The 25175-nt window shown below is 38.3% G+C and overlaps 1 protein-coding gene across 5 annotated transcripts in view; it reads left to right on the top strand.

Moving 5' to 3' along the window:
* Positions 1-15024, top strand: part of tmprss2 (transmembrane serine protease 2) — a 30843-nt gene extending 15819 nt beyond the window's left edge. For 4 of the 5 annotated variants that reach the window (XM_061963201.2, XM_061963199.2, XM_061963202.2 and 1 more), the window contains 8 exons: positions 656-772; positions 893-933; positions 3013-3184; positions 4417-4589; positions 4654-4749; positions 4817-4959; positions 11125-11277; positions 14874-15024. In XM_061963201.2, coding sequence (XP_061819185.1) covers positions 656-772; positions 893-933; positions 3013-3184; positions 4417-4589; positions 4654-4749; positions 4817-4959; positions 11125-11277; positions 14874-14882 — 904 coding nt within the window. In that variant the 3' untranslated portion in view covers positions 14883-15024. Of the gene's footprint in view, positions 1-655; positions 773-892; positions 934-3012; positions 3185-4416; positions 4590-4653; positions 4750-4816; positions 4960-11124; positions 11287-14873 lie in introns of those variants that run through there. The other variant, XM_061963203.2, reaches the window with a different exon arrangement.
* Positions 15025-25175: the final 10151 nt, after the last annotated feature.

Below are 25175 nucleotides of genomic sequence, written 5' to 3'. Positions count from 1 at the left end.
CTACTAATTTTGGCGGTCCTTGAACTCACCGTAGTTTGTTTACATTTATAACTTTCTCCGACTTTCTAGGACGTGTTTTATGCCACTTCTTTTTCTGTCTCATTTTGTCCACCAGACTTTTAACGTTGTGCATGAATGCACAAAGGTGAGTTTTGTTGATGTTATTGACTTGTGTGGAGTGCTAATCAGACATATTTGGTCACTGCATGACTGCAAGCTAATCGATGCTAACATGCTATTTAGGCTAGCTATATGTACATATTGCATCATTATGCCTCATCTGTAGCTATATTTGAGGTCATTTAGTTTCCTTTAAGTCATTTTAATTCAATTTATATCTCATGACACACTATCTGTATATAATATAGCTTTTAATTTTTTGCGGCTCCAGACAGATTTGTTTTTGTATTTTTGGTCCAATATGGCTCCTTCAACATTTTGGGTTGCCAACCCCTGATTTATACCATGAGTGGGAAAGGTTGTTTGGATTGGGTCATGTACAGTAAATTGATACTGTGCTCCAGATCTTAAACTGTGTAAGGAAACAGGCTAATACACTGATTTTAAAGTGATAAAAAAAATGTACTAATTCAATATTTTAGGTCTTATAACAAAGTGAATGAAAATCTTATACGACCTTGTGTTCGACCCTCAGGAACGATTATGTGACCTACAGCAAAACCAATGCAGGTTCTTTGGCCTCCAAAGGCTTCATGAGGCTGGTGCCTGGAAGTGACAAAAAATCACATATTCTATCCCAGCTATCTCACAGGTTTGCCAATCAATATAAATGTATTTTGTACAGTGTAATGTTCAAATGTTGTTTAAAGTTTTCACTGAATTAAAAACAAGGACAATGTATGTGAAGTGTTTTTATCCCCATCCTTTGCAGTCCATTTTGCTTGGAGAATACTGTCGGGCTACGCTGTATAGGTGAGTTGCTACTTTCACATCCCTCCAAACTACAGCGGCTGACATTGAAGTGCATCTAATGAATACATCTTAAGTCTTTAAAGAACTCATGTCTATGAGCTCACGTTAACAAAAATCTGAAAACTTTCCGGAAACAAAAATCTAAATAGAATAGTGAAGAGAAAAACAAACAAAAAAAACACCCTGAAATATTGATAAAGTTACAACCGAAAAAGAAGCTCAATCCAAAGGGTCAGCGGGAGTGGAGCAACGAGGCTGGCATTAAAGACAAAGTATGCATTTAAAACCAGCAAATCAAAAATAGGAATACAAATGCCAAATAAATCATGATAATTAGTTTTTGGTTATTTATTTTGTCAGACTTTCACATTTGGGAAAGAAAAAAACACTGAAATGAAAAATTCAAATGTTGTTTTTTGAGTACAAACAATTGTTCATTATCAATAGCGCTATTTCTATTGGTATTGGTATTGATCCATTTGTAGTGTAATAATGCTCATTGTCATTTCTGTTTTATTTTTTATTTTCGCTAACTGCTTATTTGCTATCACTTTTACCATCATATTTGTACATGGCGTATTTGCTGATGTTGCTCTATTGTTGTTGTTATTGCTGTGTTTGCTGTTGTTGTTTTTGTCTCTCTGTCTAATCCCCCTCTTGTTCCCACAATTTCCCCCTCTGTCTTCTTTTTTTTCTCTTTCTATACCCTCCTGCTCCGGCCCGGCTGCACCAAATGATAATATAAATACATTTAATAAAGTCAAATACAAATAAGGCAACAAGAGAAGTATCCTACACTTCTCTTTTGTAAAGTAAATCCGAACAGCCGATATGGGCATCTACATCAACTATATGATTTGCCTGAGAAGCTGGACAGGATAAAAAATTAAATAAAAAAAATGTATGTCTATGAGCTCACGTTAACAAAAATCTGAAAACTTTCCGGAAACCAAAATCTAAATAGAACAGTGAAGAGAAAAACAACAAAAAAACACCCTGAAATATTGATAAAGTTACAACCGAAAAAGAAGCTCAATCCAAAGGGTCAGGCTGGCATTAAAGACAAAGTATGCATTTAAAACCAGCAAATCAAAAATAGGAATACAAATGCCAAATAAATCATGAGAATTCGTTTTTGGTTATTTATTTTGTCAGACTTTCACATTTGGGAAAGAAAAAAACACTGAAATGGAAAATTCAAATGTTGTTTTTTGAGTACAAACAACACAAATTATTTTTACCGGAAAAAGGAGGCACGTTAAACCATCAATTAACTAATTCTTATCAATTGTTGTTGTAGTTTTGATTCTTTCATTTTATTTTGTCTGAGTTTCCAAAAAAGGCAAATTTTGTTCGGTTTGTTAAAAATCCTGTATTTTCTTTAGGTCAGGGGTGACAAAAAACCCTGTAATGTAATGTTAATGAAAAAAAAAAGCCTTAAAGGGGAACTGCACTTTTTTTAAATAGAATTTTGCCAATGGTTCACAATCATTATGAAAGACATGACGACGGATGGATTTTTTTTAATGCAATATAACATGTTAATAAAAGTCCACTTACAGTGGAGCCAATGAGAGGTCCTCTATTTCGCCCATAAAATCCAATAAATAACCATTTACATTTCCTGATTTGAATATTAACCAAGTATTAGTGATGTTGTTATTATAAGCGCTAACAAAGACAAACTATTCATAGCGGCAAGCCTGTGTACTATTTCGACATGATCGACAGGCGAGGTGTTTCTTTGTTTCCTTGCTCCTTGAAAAGTGGAAATGCATTGTAGATCACAAATCATGCATCCCACCTGTACAGAATAAGTCTGAGGACGTATTCTGACAAGTTGGTACACTGTGACAGTCATTTAGGATCCGGGAATGGCGAGAACGAAACAAAAAGACGTTTAGCTCAGCTGCTTTGACTCGCTTCTCGTCTGCGTCTGCGTCTGCGTCGCCCTACTTTGTGTGTAACGTGTAGCCTCGTCTTCCAGTGATAATACTACTTGTAAGAAATGTTTATTTTAATTTTACACATTCAGCATGTGCACTTGTGTAACGCTAACCTTCTGCTTTGGATCTTTAGATTGTGGAAAGACCTTTGCGGCCCCCAGCAGTCGCATCGTAGGTGGTACAGAGGCTTCAGAAGGAGCCTGGCCCTGGCAGGTCAGTCTCCAGTCTTTGAATCGCAGGCACATTTGTGGAGGCTCCATCATCAGCCCACTCTGGATTGTCTCAGCTGCACACTGCTTTGAAGAGTGAGCCTTTTACTCCCCTCTTTTCTAAAAAATGTTCATCAGTACAGAATTATGTTTATTTCATTTGATCCTACTGGGAAAAAAAACACATTTAACTAACGCACTTTTTATTTGAGCAATTCATGATAATGATGACTATATAAAGCAAACTAATGCAGGGTCTGTAGAAGGTATGTGTTAATGATGAAGCGCTGAACTAAAATACTGCATGGGAATTATCAGAAAAGTTGGAATTTGTGCTAGGGATGTTTCAATGAGGGTTTTATGCATCATCATCTATCATTGGGATCGGCCAATAGCGATCAAATGTATCAACTGTAAATATCTCATTTTATTTATGGTGAATGCTATTGACAATTACTATTAACAACACAATATTTAAACTAGTTCTTTATTGTCTTTTATTTAGTATGTAGACTTGTTTGATCAAAACAAAGTCAATAAAATAGTACACAAGACCTAAGCAAAAGCGAAAACTACTTTCTACTACTCTTTTAAACCCTTTGGTTTTGCCCCTCACAGTTGTCGTGTGTCCAGGGAATTATTCACTGAATTTATAAACATTAACAAACTCTAGTATCGATCATATTCTGATACCGCTGGATGGATGGATCCGCTCTCCCCTTACGTGCAAGCCTGGAAGCTACAAAACAACAGTTGTTGTTTTGTTATCTAGACTCTTGTTAATATACTTGTTAATTTCCTGTTAATATACTTTCTGCTCTAACATGCTTCCATCTAGACTTCTCAAAGTAAGCACTTATTTATTTAAAGCTATAGCTTAGCAGCTAGTTAGCGATTAGCTTCTTCTCTGCTTCTGCTTGCTCCTACTTAGTCTATGACATGTTGAGCCTCGTCTTCCAGTGATAATAATATTTGTAAAAAATAGGGTTTATTTGGCACAATAGATGTGATGTTTATTAATTTATTGGAGTTCTTCACACTGTGTATGGACATTAGCCGCACAGATGGATTGTTTTTGCGTTGAAAGGCACGAATTAGCATTGGTTGATCACAAGCTTTTTAACAAAAATCTGCCGATACCTATTGGTGGCTGATCGGTTGGCGCGTCCCTAGATCATTGAGGATGATAAATTCCTGTATCCTTACCATCGTCCAGATCAAATCAAATGTAGTCGTTTTTGGCCACCAACCCCTCTCCGAATTATTCATAAACATTGTTTTAGTTTTTTTGAGTATATCTGCTAACCACAGTTTTCCGTCAATTGCAGTTTCTCAAACCCTTCAAAATGGATCGTGCGCTCAGGCGACGTCAGCTTGTCGGAAATGAAGTTTTATGAAGGCAACAAAGTTCGCCAAATCATCAGCCATGAAAAGTTTGACTCTGTAACCAACGACAACGACATTGCTCTTCTGAAGCTGGACACACCTTTGACATTTTCAAGTAAATAACATAGTGCCACTTTTCTTTGATTATGATTTATTTGACTTAACATGTTTTTGGACAGTGACGGTAAAGCCGGTGTGTTTGCCTAACAATGGTATTGAGGTCTTAGCTGGAACTCCAGCATGGGTTACAGGTTGGGGAACCTTGAGTTCATCTGGTGAGTCTGCACTGAGAGGTGTCATTAAAACCAACCAAGATGTCATTAAAACGTTCATTCTTCTCAGGGCCACTTCCAGACAAACTCAATCAGGCTGAGGTCACCATTTACAACAGAGAGGACTGTAACAAGGCCAACATTTTGGACGGCGCCATCACTGAAACCATGATTTGCGCTGGGGAACTGAAGGGAGGCGTGGATTCATGCCAAGTGAGTTTGACATTGACGCGGTTCCTAGGGCTGGTCATCATTTTGTCGTTGTTGCTGATGTTGTCCGACGTGGCGGGTGAACCACCGTCTCGCATAGCGGTTGGTCGTTCGCCTGGCTGGTGGCAAAACAACTCTTAAGGGTGACTCTTCTTGTGGAATGAGACAATATGTGAGATGTCAGGAAAGGATAGTGGGTAGATCTGCATCTCAAAATAAAGGGACACTCCTGTGAGGACATCAATGATCTGGATAAGGAGGATAAAGAAACTTCGGTTAAAGTCTGTAATCGTTCCAGAATTAAGGATGGCCTAAAATCGATATTACGATATACATTGCAGCCTCCTGCGATACGATATATATAACAAGGTATTATTTGGATTATTAATGATAATAGAAGTATTTTAAAATTAGTTTTCAAAATTAGCTACAGCGCCAGTATTCTGCCTATAAAGAGCTTTAAAAAACATCCAAACACCTCCATCAATGTTTTTATATACACACTGTAAGTATATATTTAATGTACAGGCACATTAAAAGTAACATGTAATATTTACGTTTTTTGCTTATTTTAAGCACACGACAACGCAATAATTTCAAAAACGCATCACGACGTTGGCTTTTTCTTTCCACAACATCACTGATTACTACTAACTGCAGACTTCACGAGAGACAACAAACATAATAAAACATCACTTACTCTACAATATCTGCTGTCACTGGGATGCCGACGGATAGGATGTTTAGATGTAGTCTAACACTGGTGGTTCAGCACCCGTGCCTTTTTACCGCATTCCGCACGGGGACTGGAACTGGTTGTTCGTATTGAGAAGGGGTGTGTTTTGACCCCTGGACTATAAACCTGAGCTGGCAGCCCAGCAGCCAGCACTACTCTTGAAGTTGTTGAGGAGTAAGGTTTACCAACGTACATCTGGCGCAGCCGCACTACCTGGCTCCTGTTACAGAAGAATGACTCATAATCCTCGCAAAGAAAAAGGGAGTGGTGGAACCAAGCGTCTTTTACTGTCTTTTTTGCTATTCCCAGGTCTAAATTGTCTGGCAAAGTTGACCAACTTGTCGGATTATGTCCTAATCCTTCTATAAATAATAATAATAAGCTTCCACGAGCTACGAGGCAAGAAAGCAGCTCACCAGCTCATGACGTCAATATAACAGCAACAAGCTATTTAGCTCTCTGTAACAATGCGCCGCTAAAAATACATTGTCTGTGTTAGCACTTATATTACTAATACTTGGTTGATATTCAGGACACAAATTGTAAATGGAGTTTTGTTGGCGCTCAGGCTGGGCGGTATACCAGTATTATAGTTCATAACTGTATATTTTAGAAAGAGATTTATATTTGAGACGATACCTCCATACCTGTATATTTTGATGCGCCTTTGTAACTGCCTTTTGTTCTTCTCTGTGCCTGACGTGCGAAGCACAGGGCATACCCTTTGGCTCACCCCCACCCTGTGCGTGTTTACGTAGGCTTCTCTGACGCACAATTACTTGACACAACCAATTTTTTAAAAGAATATGGAGGCTCTGTTGCCGACTTCTCGACTCCCGAATGATGCAATACTTTGGTCACCGACTACATTTGGCTAATGGTGAGCTTTATTTAAACATACACCAATTTGCATGAGAACATATCTCTCTCCTTGTAGCGACAATATCACTAATCTCATCTGTTTATGTATGTTGTTCACTTCTGTTAGCGATTTAGCACAGCAGCTAGTGATAGCTTCTCTCTGCTGCTTGCTCGGTGTGTCAAATGTTTAGCTACTCATCGACTTGAAAGTGACTCTCCCCGTTTCCTATGCAGACTAACCTAGGGCAGTGGCTGGGTGGCTGAAGAGTAGTTTCAAATTGAACAGCCAGCGGCCTTCATCGCAGTGAGCGAGTAGAAGCTCCATCTATCCCTGCTCACAAGTGTGAGGATATACACCTAACGTTAATGAACAAAATGAACGAAAACTGCTTTGACATACTAACGGCGAACTAATTACTTCATAACAAAAAGCAACACCTTATGTTACTACTTCCAACAAAAAGTAATCTGAGTATTCTCTCCACTGGTTGTCTAGTTATTAAACACTTAGACAACCTTAAACACTATTGCACGTTTTGTTTAACATACCGGTACATACCGAGTATCGCCATTCGGACTAAAAATACAGGGATATCAGTTTTGATCCATATCGCCCAGTCTGAGTTGGCGCTTTTTGGATGGTTATTTCGAGGGCTTTATGAGCCAAATAGAGAACTTTTTATTGACTTAGTTGTAAGCAGACATTTATTTACATTTTTTTACGAGTTAGAATACATTAAAAAAATACATCTATCTTCTTGTCTCTCATAATGATTGTGAACGATAGGCAAAATTCTGAAAAAGTCCAGTTCCCCAATAAAACCCTCCTGTTTTCAGAGACTTATACATTTACATGCAGAGAATAACAAAAAACGATTTTGTGATAATAAATATCGATCCAATCACTGTAGTATCGACAATATACTAATAGTATACTTATCAATCAGCCAACCACTGTTTATATTCATGAGCTTGGCTTATCTTAAAGGTTTGTATGACTTGTATCTTCCTAGTGCATTTGCCGCCACGGATGCGAGGATTACTGATTCAGAAGTGTCTTCACACTGTGAAGAGACTTTAGCCGCTAGCTTGCCAGATACATTGCATTGAGGATGTGGTTGTTCAGTTACAATGTGTCATTAAGATGCATTATCACAATATGACGACAGTATTAAAAGCTCTTTACGGCCAAAATATAATATTTATATTGTCTACATCGCCAAACCCTTTATGGAATACATTCCGAATGTTACCAAAGCATACGTTACCCGAAACCATTTTTTTTCTTCATCACTAATTATTGCTCACTCCAGACTTCATGAGAGCCAACACACATAATACATCACTTACTGTACATTGTCTGCTGTCATTAGGATGCAGACTGCTAGGATGTTCATATATTTCCATTTAAAACAAGAATGACTCAAAATCCTCGCAAATGGGGGTAAAACCAAGCGTCTTTTCGTGTCGTTCTTGCCATTTCTAGGTCTAATTTGGCTGTCAAAGTGTACCAACTTGTCAGAATATGTCCTCATCCTTCTCCTATTCAGGTGAGAGACATCATTTATGATCTAGAATAAACTTCCAGGCAGCAAGGAAGCGAGAAAGCACCAGACCACTCGATGATGTAAACATAGGGACACACGGTAGCGATCACGTTGCCGCTATAAGTAGTTGGTCTGCGTTAGCACGTATAATAACAATATCACTAATTGGTTGGTTAATATTCAAGTCACGAAATGTAAATGGAGCGTTGTTGGCGCTTTTTGGATGGTTATTTGTTGGGTTTTTGGGGCGGAATAGAGGACCTCCCATTGGCTCTGCTGTAAGCGGACTTTTATTTACATTTATTTACCAGTTAGAATCGGTCGATGAATGCGTAATTGTAATATCGGAAATTATCGGTATCGTTTTTTTTATTATCGGTATCGTTTTTTATTTTTATTTTATTTATTTTTTTATTAAATCAACATAAAAAACACAAGATACACTTACAATTAGTGCACCAACCCAAAAAACCTCCCTCCCCCATTTACACTCATTCGCACAAAAGGGTTGTTTCTTTCTGTTATTAATATTCTGGTTCCTACATTATATATCAATATATATCAATACAGTCTGCAAGGGATACAGTCCGTAAGCACACATGATTGTGCGTGCTGCTGGTCCACTAATAGTACTAACCTTTAACAGTTAATTTTACTAATTTTCATTAATTACTAGTTTCAATGTAACTGTTTTTATATTGTTTTACTTTCTTTTTTATTCAAGAAAATGTTTTTAATTTATTTATCTTATTTTATTTTGTGGGCTTCACGGTGGAAGAGGGGTTAGTGCATCTGCCTCACAATACGAAGGTTCTGAGTAGTCTTGGGTTCAATCCCGGGCTCGGGATCTTTCTGTGTGGAGTTTGCATGTTCTCCCCGTGACTGCGTGGGTTCCCTCCGGGTACTCCGGCTTCCTCCCACCTCCAAAGACATGCACCTGGGGATAAGTTGATTGGCAACACTAAATTGGCCCTAGTGTGTGAATGTGAGTGTGAATGTTGTCTGTCTATCTGTGTTGGCCCTGCGATGAGGTGGCGACTTGTCCAGGGTGTACCCCGCCTTCCGCCCGATTGTAACTGAGATAGGCTCCAGCGCCCCCCGCGACCCCAAAGGGAATAAGCGGTAGAAAATGGATGGATGGATGGATTATTTTATTTTATTAATTTTTTTTTAAAGTACCTTATCTTCACCATACCTGGTTGTCCAAATTAGGCATAATAATATGTTAATTCCACGACTGTATATATCGGTTGACATCGGTATTGGTTGATATCGGTATCGGTAATTAAAGAGTTGGACAATATCGGAATATCGGATATCGGCAAAAAGCCATTATCGGACATCCCTAGTTAGAATGCATATATATATATATAAAAAAAAAAAATCCATCCGTTGTCATGTCTTTCATAACGATTGTAAACAATAGGCAAAAAAAATAAATAATGTAGTTCCCTTTCAAGTAAATATACATGTGTATATATATATATATATATATATATATATATATATATATATATATGTGTATATATATATATATAAGGTGTAAAATAAACTTCTAAAAGGCTGAATTAAAGAATGTGTCAAAAAGAAAAGTCCTTAGACACTTTTTAAAGTACCGTATTTTTTGGACTATAAGTCGCAGTTTTTTTCATAGTTTGGCCGGGGGTGCGACTTATACTCAGGAGCGACTTATGTGTGAAATTATTAACACATTACCGTAAAATATCAAATAATATTATTTAGCTCATTCATGTAAGAGACTAGACGTATAAGATTTCATGGGATTTAGCGATTAGGAGTGACAGATTGTTTGGTAAACGTATAGCATGTTCTATATGTTATAGTTATTTGAATGACTCTTACTATAATATGTTACGTTAACATACCAGGCACGTTCTCAGTTGGTTATTTATGCCTCATATAACGTACACTTATTCAGCCTGTTGTTCACTATTCTTTATTTATTTTAAATTGCCTTTCGAATGTCTATTCTTGGTGTTGGCTTTTATCAAATAAATTTCCCCAAAAAATGCGACTTATACTCCAGTGCGACTTATATATGATTTTTTCCTTCTTTATTATGCATTTTCGGCAGGTGCGACTTATACTCCGATGCGACTTATACTCCGAAAAATACGGTAGTCTATTCAATTAAAAAAATGCATGCACAGTCTGTAGCAGCACCAGCAAGTACTGTAGCTTCTTTTGTTTTGGTCCGGTGGATCGATGCATTACACGCACGGGACTATTTATTAAAGTGTAACAAGATTTGCAGTTAGTTGTGTGATTCAAAATGGCTGAATAAACAAGCGATTATGTCAATACACAAAGGTAAAATGGACGCTAACTAAAAGAAATACACTTCAACTAAGTCAACATTTTGGCAAAAATTTTCATCTTTAATTGAATTAATTGAAAATATTAATTGAAAATGTTAGGATTGCATATACTTTATTTATTCCACAATAGGGAAATGATGTGGTTGCAGTGCCGATTCAATAAAAATAAGGTAACATTTTTTTTAAACACATGGAAACAAGAGGGAAACATTAAAATAACACAAAGGAGGATATGAGAGAGAACAGAGCTGCTGCAACCAGCTGCCACGTAAAATTAAAACACAATGAGAACACAAACATTTGCAATAAATAATAAATATTTCACAGATTCATTCCCACCATGCATACACAACCACAAAAAGACCACCTAAAAAGGACCTCTAAACAGAGGATGTTTGCATCGTCTGCTGACATTCTTGTCCAGACATCTCTCCCCCAAACATTGTCTCACTCGACGGGAAGTGGTCACTCACGAGTTGTTTCGCATTGCTATGCAAGATGGTTGTTTACCACCCACTTCCAACAACATCAACAATAACCACCCAACGGTGACGACTCCTAGGTGACACGCCCACCAGATACTTGAATAAGGAAACCTGACACCAAACTGAAGAAGTCTGTTGGACGAAAAAAGTCAAAGTGCTTCGATTCAACTGACTATGGTCGTGACTGCTGTGTGCTGCAGGGCGACAGTGGAGGACCCTTGGTGGTCAAGGAGGCAGACGTGTGGTGGCTGGTTGGAGACACCAGCTGGGGGATTGGATGTGCGTTAAAGAACAAGCCAGGGGTCTACGGCAACGTGACTCACTTTACTGACTGGATATATCGGCACATGCAGGTACAGTGACATATCACCCTTGAAGATGACAACAGATTATTAGTATTCCTAGGGATGTGAATCTTGCAAAAAAATCACGATTGAACTCGATTCCAATTCTTGGGGTGACGTTTCTGTTCAGATTCTCAATTCAAACCGAATCTCACCGAATATTTGGCATATGATTGATAATAACCCATTTTCAAAACAGGTCAGAGATTACAAAAGCTCATTTTTGCTGCTAATCTATGACGTACACACACAGCGAGTAAGCGCAGAGATGGCTTAAAAACTTTTAAAAAATGAATACGAAATCTGTTCAGAATCGTAATACCGCAAGGTGCAGACCTTAAGCGCACCTAAATAAAAGCAGCATACACTTCATTTTTAGCGCATTTTTATTGTGTTTACACATATAGTTTGTGTATGTCTAAAGGCCACATATAGGTAGGTCGTGACTTCAAACTCCGGCCAAGTCATACCAAAGACTATAAAAATGGGACCCATTACCTCCCTGCTTGGCACTCAGCATCAAGGGTTGGAATTGGGGGTTAAATCACCAAAATGATTCCAAAGCGCTGCTGCTCACTGCTCCCCTCACCTCTCAGGGGGTGGAACAAGGGGATGGGTCAAATGCAGAGGGTAATTTAGTCACACACCTAGTGTGTGTGTGACTATCAGTGGTACTTTTACTTTTTTTTCTTTTTTTTACACATGAAACATGAAATATTGACGCAGGCGCTTGTGACAGGTGGCTGCAACACAGCATGCCGTATCCTCCCGGAAATGTCATTGAGCGTTCTCTTCATCACTCCTGTGCACTGAAACCGCTGAAGTCATCTCCATCGGCGACATTTTCCCAGCCTTGTTTTCATTTTCGTCTCGAAGCAAATTTGCCTTTGAGCCTGCGCCAACTTCTTCAACACACCCGTTAATGACATTGATCTGATGTGGATGATGCTACATTTATTGGGCGGTCTGAACCTGGAGAAACCCATACATTAGCAGTATCCGTATATAAGACGCAGAGTTCAAAGCATTAGGGTAAACATTGCAGCTTATACAAACCCCGTTTCCATATGAGTTGGGAAATTGTGTTAGATGTAAATATAAACGGAATACAATGATTTTCAAATCATTTTCAACCCATATTCAGTTGAATATGCTACAAAGACAACATATTTGATGTTCACACTGATAAAACATTTTTTTTTTTTCAAATAATCATTAACTTTAGAATTTGATGCCAGCAATACGTGACAAAGAAGTTGGGAAAGGTGGCAATAAATACTGATAAAGTTGAGGAATGCTCATCAAACACTTATTTGGAACATCCCACAGGTGTGCAGGCTAATTGGGAACAGGTGGGTGCCATGATTGGGTATAAAAACAGCTTCCCAAAAAATGCTCAGTCTTTCACAAGGAAGGATGGGGCGAGGTACACCCCTTTGTCCACAACTGCGTGAGCAAATAGTCAAGCAGTTTAAGAACAACGTTTCTCAAAGTGCAATTGCAAGAAATTTAGGGATTTCAACATCTACGGTCCATAATATCATCAAAAGGTTCAGAGAATCTGGAGAAATCACTCCACGTAAGCGGCATGGCCGGAAACCAACATTGAATGACCGTGACCTTCGATCCATCAGACGGCACTGTATCAAAAACCGACATCAATGTCTAAAGGATATCACCACATGTGCTCAGGAACACTTCATAAAACCACTGTCACTAAATACAGTTGGTCGCTACATCTGTAAGTGCAAGTTAAAGCTCCACTATGCAAAGTGAAAGCCATTTATCAACAACATCCAGAAATGCCGCCGGCTTCTCTGGGCCCGAGATCATCTAAGATGGACTCAAGCAAAGTGGAAAAGTGTTCTGTGGTCTGACGAGTCCACATTTCAAATTGTTTTTGGAAATATTCGACATCGTGTCATCCGGACCAAAGGGGAAGCGAACCATCCAGACTATTATCGACGCAAAGTTCAAAAGCCAGCATCTGTGATGGTATGGGGGTGCATTAGTGCCCAAGGCATGGGTAACTTACACATCTGTGAAGGCACCATTAATGCTGAAAGGTACATACAGGTTTTGGAACAACATATGCTGCCATCTAAGCGCCGTCTTTTTCATGGACGCCCCTGCTTATTTCAGCTAGACAATGCCAAGCCACATTCAGTATGTATTACAACAGCGTGGCTTTGTAAAAAAAGAGTGCAGGTACTTTCCTGGCCTGCCTGCAGTCCAGACCTGTCTCCCATCAAAAATGTGTGGCGCATTATGAAGCGTAAAATACGACAGCGGAGACCCCGGACTGTTGAACGACTGAAGCTCTACATAAAACAAGAATGGGAAAGAATTCCACTTTCAAAGCTTCAACAATTAGTTTCCTCAGTTCCCAATCGTTTATTCAGTGTTGTTAAAAGAAAAGGTGATGTAACACAGTGGTGAACATGCCCTTTCCCAACTATTTTGGCATGTGTTGCAGCCATGAAATTCTAAGTTAATTATTATTTGCAAAAAAAAAAAAAAGTTTATGAGTTTGAACATCAAATATCTTGTCTTTGTAGTGCATTCAATTGAATATTGTCATGATACGTGGTCCGGATCATGTTTTGTTTAGTTATGCTGTTAGTTTTGGACTTCCTTAGTTCCTGGTTTCACTTCCTTGTTTGAGTTTGTTTTGTTTCCATGGTTACCCATTAGTTTCACCTGTTCCACATTTGGACTCACACACACCTGTCACCAATCATGTCACTGTTATTTAAGCTTACCTTTGTTCATCACTCGTTCTGCCTGCATTGTCGTTATGTCACACCGGTTCATGTCTCGTTCTGACCAAGTAAGTTTCCATGTCCATGTCCTAGTTTCTGTTAATTAGCAGTTTCTGGTGTTTTAGGCACACTTGCCTTTTTTGGTTGTATTTTTGTGTTTTGTGGTAGTGCGTGGTTTATGTTAATAAATCCTAGCCTACATTCACGCTGTCGTCCGGAGCCGTCTCTTTTGCGTTGGAAGAACAACCCCGCAGCTAGCTGCGACCCCCACGTGACAAATATGGGTTGAAAAGCATTTGCAAATCATTGTATTCCGTTTATATTTACATCCAACACAATTTCCCAACTCATATGGAAACAGGGTTTGTAGTTCGGAACTTATAGTAAATAAGAATCGCGATTCGGATGTAAACTGACATTTTTGATACTATTGTCGCACTTACTCGCTGCTCGTATACGCCACACGCTAACAGCTATGGGGAACTTTCGTAACCTGTTTTGAAAAGGTTTTCTGATATTTCATATACCAAACAATACTTTTGCGAGAATTGATTTGAATTTAAAATCGTGTTGAATTGAGTATCGATTCTAAATAAATTTTTCACCCCAAGAATCATAATCTAATTGAATCGGGAGTTCTTCAAGGGTTCACATCCCTATTGTCCATGCTAATTCCGTATTTTAGAACCGTGTATCGTCGTTAGTCATACGTTTGTCCATCAAATCAGAATCGTCCACGTCCAAATCGCGATGTTTGTCATAATCTACTGTGTATCTTCCCCCCTTCCTACATTCTACATGAACGTTATTTAACAATTTGTTTTCGCAATGTTCTCTCAACAGAGTGAGTGATGCTGGTGAACATGAACATGACTGTGTGCCTTTAATGGCCATACACACTATGCACTTTGGAGTTGAAATATTGGTAAACACTGAATGTTTCTGTTAGAACAAATGTATATAAATAAAGATTTTTTTTTCACAAAATAACAAATGTATAGTTTTTGTTTATTTTTTGTTTTATTATTTAAAATGAAAAAGGCCAATCTGGTTTGTAATAAATGGATGTGTAGCTACAAGCTAATGCAATAGCGACTAAGACCGAATGTTTTGGTCGGATCTTATGCGGTTCATTGTGACCAGAGGTGGGTAGAGTAGCCAGAAATTGTACTCAAGTAAGAGTACTGTTACTTTAGAGATTTATTACTCAAGTAAAAGTAAGGAGTAGTCACCCAAATATTTACTTGAGTAAAAGTAAAAAGTATGTTGTGAAAAAACTACTCAAGTACCGGTACTGAGTAACTGATGAGTAACCTGTTCGTTTAATGATGACGGCAACAAATAATGCACAAAAACATAAAAATAGCAATGAGCAAATTCAGAGCCCGGAATATCTGTTAAGCAACTAAAACAATAATATATATTAAATAATAATATACATTAACATAAAAAAAATTAAGGCAAATTGAGCCACAATAACTTAACAGCATCATAGGCTCAGTAGGCAGAGATTACAAAGGAAAATAACAAGTTAGCCTTTACGCAAACCATAAACTGATAGGTGTGGGCTGCATCTGGGAACACACTGTGCACTTCTGATAGGTATTTCTATGCGTGTGTGTGTGTGTGTGTGCGTGTGTGTGTGTGTGTGCGTGTGTGTGTGTGTGTGTGTGTGTGTGTGTGTGTGTGTGTGTGTGTCTTTGTCTGTCTCTCTATGAGGCTGCAGTGTGTTAATAAATGTCCCCACACGATGTACATTTGACAGTGATTCATAGCAGGGAAGCTAACATCAGCCTACGGTGACAGCCAAAATATCTACTAACGTTACTTACCGCGATGTGCTTCCTCAAATTTGACGTTGAGTTCATGTAAGCTTTAAGCTTGTTGCCGCTGAAACTTTATGTGCAGTTAATCACGTGACCGCCTGGCTCTGTTTGATTGGTGGAACGGAGTCAAACGTCACCAGTGACTGTATTTGATTGGTGAAACGCAGGCATGCGACATATCCTACTTTGAAGGTCTGTCTGACAAACCAAAACAAACAAAGCGTGCATTAACAGATCGATAAAAATCAGTAGCGAGTAGCGAGCTGAATGTAGATAAATGGAGCGGAGTAAAAGTAGCGTTTCTTCTCTATAAATATACTCAAGTAAAAGTAAAAGTATGTTGCATTAAAACTACTCTTAGAAGTACAATTTATCCTAAAAGTTGCTCAAGTAGATGTAACGGAGTAAATGTAGCGCGTTACTACCCACCTCTGATTGTGACATTTACTCCGTCAACTAGCGACCTCACAACCTAAAGCGTAACAATTAGCCGAGAGACAGCTCGTATCCTGACAAACTCGTAAGATGGGGGAACTCGTATCCCGAGATTCTACAGTGTAATCCAAAATGTAAAAAAAAAAATCTACAATCATTTTAGTGACAAAGAACATGAAAAAATAAATTGAGTCTCATTGTGTGACAGCAAACAACGGACTAACATAAAAAGCGGCATGAGGATTTTTCTGCACATTTTCTTTCCTTTGGTGTCCCTCGTCTCTCCCATATCCGAGAGCTTGGTTGTCTCCCCACTGCTCATTGAACACCACGCTCTAATTGGCTGACACTCAAACCCCAGAGTTTACATCTGCTACCTGTTTGTACAAATTAAAAAAACCGCGATGGTGCACTGACATCTCTTCAATGAGTTAAGGGATGCATCAATTAGCCTCTATTTCAATTGCTGCCTGCTTAGCGTGAGGACCCTTGTTGATCATCTCCGACTGTGTGAGACTTGTCACTTTGCCTTTTTTTCTCCTCATCGCTTTCACGGGTTTTTAACTTAATGAGACACCCAGAATGTACTGGAATAAAGGATATTGGATCCTCAAAATACAGTATAATTATTAATAGTATTCGAACGCCCCTCGATTACTTCCCAGGCGACCTCCTCAACATGTTTTGCAATCAAGCAAAACATGAACGCAAAGGGTAAAAAAAACACCCAAATAAAGATAACATTTAATTTCTCAGCAGAACGTTGTTGTAAAAAAATGTTGTGTCTCTCTGCATCACGTATGATAATGAAGTGAATTATTTAACTCATATTATGCTCTACATATGGTGAATGTTTATATTCAACTTGGAGAAAGCGAACCACCAGGTTTAAGTAAATAATGGTTGAGCCCATATTAAATTAAGGAGACTTAGTTGGAATTTGGCATGTGGACTGGGTTAACTCTCACAAGAAGAGGCAATAAATTTAGCCTTCGGAATGCAAAAGTGATAGCTCTATCCTGGAGGAAAGACTCTATGTAAGTCACAACATATAGAGGTTGTTTTCCGGTCACTTACACATGAATATCTCCTTACATGGTCAGGTTTTACTCTCCTGAAGTAACACACACACAGACAGAGAAAGAAGGAATATAAGACGGTGGTTTGGCTCCTCCAAGTTAGGAGTGCCTCATTTTGTTTAACTTGACCTCCTCCATGTACTGCAGTCCTGTATAATGACGCTCGCTTGTAATAACGCAACTTTTTGTTCAGCAAAGCGTCGCCGACGTCTCTTTTGATCTAGTCGCAATGCCCTGTCGCCCTTCTGCCCGGGAGAGGGTGACAAGACCAGAAATACATATCAATAGCCCTTGCTGGCTCTCTCTTTCACTCTCACTTCAGAAAACATTCCCAAGGATTTGAGTAGCCCTAAACAAGATTTTGTTTGTGGCTCCATTTTAGTCTTTAATATCATTGGTACTTATATATTGTTATTATTAAACTCTTGAAGGCCCCCACACCACCCTAAACCTAACATCACCCCCACATAAACACATTCAGTATGTTTACATACACTAAAAAAAACTAATTATTGACATACTTTGGTTGATATTAACTTTTTAAGGCACATGTAAAAACCTACATATACAGTATATATATATATATATATATATATATATATATATATATATATATATATATATATATATATATATATATGTATGTATGTATGTATGTATGTATGTATATATGTTTCGAGAGCGAGAGCATCTACACCACTCGACTGGGCTCTCAGCTTCAGTAGTCTGGCCACGTTCACTGCATGGGGGACAGTTGACTACCGGAGAGACTGCTCTATGGCGAGTTAGTCAGAGGAAAACGCTCAATTGGTCTGCCAAAGAAGAGATATAAGACACGCTGAAGGAGGCTCGCAAGTTCTGTGATATGTACCACTCCTGGGAAGTGACTGCAAGATAACTGTGCAGTCTGGCAGTCTTGTGTAAAATCTTGAGGCGTATTAGGGGAAAGGAATATAGACAGCTGCAGGAAGAAGAATTGCACGAACATGTGTGTATGTATATATATATATATATATATATATATATATATATATATATATATATATATATATATATATATATATATATATATATATATATATCCATCCATCCATCCATTTTCTACCGCGTGTCCCTATCGGGGTCGCGGGGGTGCTGGAGCCTATTTCAGCTGCATTCAGGCGGAAGGCGGGGTACACCCTGGACAAGTCGCCACCTCATCACAGGGCCAACACAGATAGACAGACAACATTCACACTCACAATCACACACTAGGGCCAATTTAGTGTTGCCAATCAACCTATCCCCAGGTGCATGTCTTTGGAGGTGGGAGGAAGCTGGAGTACCCGGAGGGAACCCACGCAGTCACGGGGAGAACATGCAAACTCCACACAGAAAGACACCGAGCCCGGGGATCGAACACAGGACCTTTGGTTTTGTGTGGCACATGCACCAACTCCTGTTCCACCGTACTGCCATATATATATATATATATATATATATATATATATATATATATATATATATATATATATATATATATATATGCATATGTATATATGAATAAACTATAAATGTATGTATGTATATATATTTATATATATATATATATATACATATAAGTGTATAAATACATATAGACAGAGAAGAAATGTGTGTATATATGAATATATTATATATGTGTATCTATATGTATAAATATATATATGTGTATGGATGGATGGATGTATATGTATATCCACGTGTGTGTATTATGTGTATATATATATATATATATATATATATATATATATATATATATATACCGTTCAGGCACGGACGTTGTGTTTTCAAACTGACATTTATACACTATGCACTAGAGATGCGCGTATAGGCAATTATTTCATCCGCAACCGCATCACAAAAGTCGTCAACCATCCGCATCCACCCGAACTAACAATTAATCAAAACCGCACCCGCCCGTTGTTATATATCTAATATAGACGATGCAAGGCATTAGTGAGGTTATAAAGCTTTTGCCTGTTAAAGAAAGGAAGGAGACTGGTCCAATGCAGCAGAGACATTCAATGCGTGCCACGCTGTCACGGCCCAGACGCACACCAGTGCGCAATCATCTGGGAGCCGCGCTGAGCGCACCTCCAAGCGCGCTCGCGCCACTCAAACTGCTGCAGGCAGCTGCGTTCTATCTTGTTTTAACATCCTGTGGCACTCTTCTGGGATCACGGCGGACGAAACTGCTCATGCTCAGGGTGTTTGTGGAGGTTCGGGGTTTTGCACAAATGTGATGCACCATGTTAGATGTCCCGGTTTTGTGACTGTCGTAGACATAAACAGCGTCGCAGCTCTTGCAAATCACGTAGCCAGCATTACTATCATCCTGATTTACAACCTCATAAAAACGAGTCCACACTGAACTTTTCTGGCCTTTTTTTCCCTGGTCTTTAGTATTCCCTTTTTTAGTTTGTCGCGTACCACGTTTGCTGCCGGCGTTGCCATCTCTTTTTTTCTTCTTCTTCTGTTGTGGCATATGCTGCAGGTGCCTGCTCGTTTTTCGTATGTGGGTAACAACATTTAACTATGTATATATATTTCCGAATTGGTTTAACTGCCACCCGCCTGAATCTATTTAAAATCTAATTTTTTTTTATTTCAACCGCCCGACCCGACCCGCGGATAAAATCTAATAATAACAGAATAACAATGTTATTAAAAAGAATAAGAGACTTATTATACTCTAAAAATGTTGGTCTTACTTAAAAATGCACAAATTTAGTTGTATTCAGTGTTAAAAAATATTATATGGCTCTCACGGAAATACATTTTAAAGTATTTGGCTTTTATGGCTCTCTCAGCCAAAAAGGTTCCTGACCCCTGAATTATACACTGGGGATAAAAATTAGAGAACAATTTATAAACAATTGAACACTTCTGAAATATTGTCATCTTCACTGCTGAATGAACCAAAATGAGGATCAAGGGTGATGGGTCAAATGCAGAGAATAATTTGGCCACACCTAGTGTATGTGTGACAATCATTGGCACTTTAACTTTTTAACATTTGAAGGACTTTTTGTGGTGTCTACACCATGCTACTAGAACACTTATTCAACAAAATACAATATTTTGCATGAAACACACAAACCTCCCAGTTATTGGTGTTAATCTGGCACCTGGTGCTAATTTCCTTGATTATGCCAACTATTTAACTTCCAGCTTCACTGGATCATTCTAAATTGACTGGAAGCCTGATGTGGCAGCTAGCAGGTTGTCCAGGTGACGACTAAAGGGATTACCCTACCAGTCATAGACCAGTTCATAGCAAGACAAGTTGGTCGTTGCAAATCTGTGATTTTAAGAGTATTGAACCTTTACAACATCACAAACTCATTCAAGTCCCCCAAGAAGGCTGGTCGTCCACGGAAGACAAATACAAGAGAGGACAGGAGACTGCGGAGGATCTCAATGGGCAATCGTTTCCAGCTGGAATAGCTCGCCAGTTCAGCGCTAAACAGGGTAAGCATCTGTCTCGTCATACAGTGTCTTGATGTTAAAGAGCATTTGGACTGACAGCACACTCTGCAGGGTGACCTAACCTCTAATTGGCAGAAATAATTATTTATGCCACATTTGGGAATGATTTAAAGATTGACACTGTCATGACTTGGTCCTGGGTGTTTGCTTTTCCGGAATGCAAAGGGCGAGACGGGAATGTGAGTACCTGATTTATTTAATATGTCAAAAAAAAGTACAAACGAAAAGCGCGCACAGTGGCGGAGAACAAACTATGAAACCAAAAGACTATAGCATTAATAAACAAAAACTTACTTGGCTTGGACAAAAGTAGCAGCATGAAGGATGGACATGAAAACAAGTGTCAGGAATGTGCAGAGCATAATGTGGGTTGTCGCCAGAAAGACAAACTGAAAACAATGAACTTAAATACTACAGACATGATTAACGAAAACAGGTGCGTGACTTAAAACGTGAAACAGGTGCGTGACGTGACAGGTGAAAACTAATGGGTTGCTATGGTGACAAACAAGAGTGCACAATGAGTCCAAACGTGGAACAGGTGAAACTAATGGGTAATCATGGAAACAAGACAAGGGAGTGAAAAGCCAGACACTAAAGAGTCCAATAACTAAACTAAACAAAACATGACTAAAACAAAACTTGATTACACAGACATGACAGACACGTCTTCGCGTTCAAAAGCAGTAGCACTGTTATTCCCACAGCTGGTATAAAATAACACTAAAAGCAGTGATATGCAGTAGAGCTGAAACGATTCCTCGAGTAACTCGAGTTATTCGATTACAAAATATATTCGAGGAATTTTCGCTGCCCCGAGGCGTCGTTATTTTTTTTTTTTACGGCATTTTGCCCCGTTTAGTAGTCAAAGCTCACGTTTTGCACGGACTGTTTAGGTGTTGCACAGCGTGTTTACGTCATAGATCATACGCCCTCTGCACTGCACAACACCGCTCCTTTAAATACGCTTGAGTTTAGTCAACTTTTTTGCCGGCATAACTGGTTATGGCAGACGCCGCAGAAAGCAGTGGACAAGAGACATAGCAAAACGAGGGAATTAAGAAGCGTCAAAAGTTGTCTAAGGTGTGGGAACACTTCACACTAAAATGGAAGGAAAACGCGGTCGTATGCAAAGATTGCTAAGTGGCGCTCGCATACCACAATAGCACAAGTTCGATGCTGCAGCACCTGTCAAGAAAGCATCCGATTGAGGGACGTCCAGAGGCGAGGTAAGTCATCTATTATCAAATGTAAACGCAAAAGTTGTGTTAGTAAAATAAATGTTATTCATTATGATAACCAGGATGTGTTCTTTCACTCCCGTGAAGTCATCAAACGCCTTGGTGGTGACTCACCACTGGTTGCACATTTCAAATGCAGTATTAAAGGCACTATCTAATCCACTTTTTATGTTTGGTATAATGAAAACTGTTCTTATTGTTTTAAGAATATAGTTTTATTTTTTTTTAAATTAATTTTAATAATATGTGTTTTCATCTCAAACATGTTATGATGGCAAAATGAACATTGATTACTATTTTGCATGCAAAGAATGCAATGAACTGTATTGCATTCTTAAAATGTAAAACTGTTGTCGTTATTATTAAGTGGTTTGTCTTTTTGTATTGTTTATGTATTGTTGACAGGTTGAAAATTTTGTGTGGAGAAACCACCATTTAAAAAGCACGTATAATAATCAACGAAAACGCCAAGAGACAAGAACTTCGTTAATGCAGTCACACCACACAGCACATAGGGCTGTGAGCGCACCTGTTTTTATTAGCACACACAAATTGGCACAATCAACCACGGCCGCATTTCAGCTGTGCGTGTCAGCCTTCAAAAATGGAAACAGGCGTTTAGGAAATAAAAGACAATTAGGCCAAACGCAATAATTGAAGGCACATCTTAACATGTATAATTAAACCTTATTTAAGCAAAAATATTGCTCCGGCCCGGCTGCACCAAATAATAATATACATCCATTTAATAAAGTCAAAATACAAATAAGGCAACAAGAGAAGTATCCCACACTTCTCTTTTGTAAAGTAAATTTGTACAGCCGATATGGGCATCTACATCAACAATATAATTTGCCTGAGAAGCTGGACAAGAATAAAAATAAATTATTTATTCGATTACTTGAATAATCAATCGGGATATTCGATACAATACTCGATTACTAAAATATTCGATAGCTGCAGCTGGATCGGTTCGCAGCCGAGTGTGAAGCGACTGGAATGAGAATCAGCACCTCCAAGTCCGAGTCCATGGTTCTCGCCCGGAAAAGGGTGGAATGCCATCTTCGGGTTGGGGAGGAGATCTTGCCACAAGTGGAGGAGTTCAAGTACCTCGGAGTCTTGTTCACGAGTGAGGGAAGAGTGGATCATGAGATCGACAGGCGGATCGGTGCGGCATCTTCAGTAATGCGGACGCTGTATCGATCCGTTGTGGTGAAGAAGGAGCTGAGCCGGAAGGCAAAGCTCTCAATTTACCGGTCGATCTACGTTCCCATCCTCACCTATGGTCATGAGCTTTGGGTTATGACCGAAAGGACAAGATCACGGGTACAAGCGGCCGAAATGAGTTTCCTCCGCCGGGTGGCGGGGCTCTCCCTTAGAGATAGGGTGAGAAGCTCTGTCATCCGGGGGGAGCTCAAAGTAAAGCCGCTGCTCCTCCACATCGAGAGGAGCCAGATGAGGTGGTTCGGGCATCTGGTCAGGATGCCACCCGATTGCCTCCCTCGGGAGGTGTTTAGGGCACGTCCGACCGGTAGGAGGCCACGGGGAAGACCCAGGACACGTTGGGAAGACTATGTCTCCCGGCTGGCCTGGGAACGCCTCGGGATCCCCCGGGAGGAGCTGGACGAAGTGGCTGGGGAGAGGGAAGTCTGGGCTTCCCTGCTTAGGCTGCTGCCCCCGCGACCCGACCTCGGATAAGCGGAAGAAGATGGATGGATGGATGGAGCTGCAGCTCTAATATGCAGTAATGAATAGTATAGTATGGGGTGTCCAAACTGAACACATTTATTACATAAGCTGAGCAATTGAGCAAATCTGATTAATAAATCTCTGAAATTAATTTTATAATAAAATTTGGACACCCTCCATAGTTAAAAAAAACCATGTAATTCATTATATATGATATTAATTTTAGTTTAATTATTGGTATATACTAATAATATATGCACTTGTAAATTTGAAGCATTTAATTTTAACTATGTATTTCAATAAACAAATGATATTCAATTTAATAAACTACTGTAAAGTACATGTTTGTTGTATACTTATAACTGTATACATTCATATATTTTTTTACAATTTAATTAGTTTATTATTTAAATTATGTAATGTATTATAATTTAAATACATTCAGCTCTGAGTACATGTTTATATTATTATATTTTGTATGTATTAATTTTTATTCCTAAAATTATTTAATAGGAAATATTATGCAAGTATTTAATGTAGTATTGATTATCTAACTAAATTAAACTCTGTATTTCACATGTTTGTTAATTTTTGGAGGTAGTAATTTATTCCTAAAATCATTTGATAGTAAATTTTATTCAAATATTTACGTATTGTAATATTACCTTAATTGAATTAGGTTATGTATATTGCATGTTTATGTATGATATTTTGTGAGTATGCATTTGTATTCCTAAATCATTGAATAGTAAATGCTATCTAAATATGTAATGTAATATTAATTTTTTAATCCAGTCAATATTAAATGTGTATGTTGTATTTTGTATGAATGTATTCATTTATTGTTATTGTAAATGTTATTTAAATATTCAGGTAATGCAATATGTAATAATAAATAGTTTATTATTATATTTTATTTCATTCCTTTCATTCTTTCAATGATTTAATAGTAAATATTATTACAAAATGTATGTAATGTACTATTTAAATACATTAAATCAATATATATCCAAACTTGTAAAATGTTGTTGGTTTCAAGTTTAATGTTGTAGTGAATATATATTTTTGTTTTATCATGTAAAACAAAAAATTAGCATAGCGATCATTTCCTTGTTTTTTTTTTTTTTTAAAGACTAATGACACAGTCGTTCTTAAATATCACATTTGGCCACAAGATGGCTGCACTCACTGCTGATTGCTCACTGGTGATAAGATATAATTTCCAATCATGTCGTTTACCTTCTTTTAAGAACAAAAACACATAAATAAAAAATATATACAAAACAAATTACCATCTTTTGAATACAAACTTCTTCAAATCAACCAATTAATTTAATCAACCAATACATAAAAGAAGCACCTTAA

Source organism: Nerophis lumbriciformis, linkage group LG09 (genome assembly GCF_033978685.3).
Source record: "Nerophis lumbriciformis linkage group LG09, RoL_Nlum_v2.1, whole genome shotgun sequence".
NCBI classification, from domain to species: Eukaryota; Metazoa; Chordata; class Actinopteri; order Syngnathiformes; family Syngnathidae; genus Nerophis; species Nerophis lumbriciformis.
Note: the sequence above shows the minus strand (reverse complement) of the source record. Positions and strands in the feature narration are given on the sequence as shown.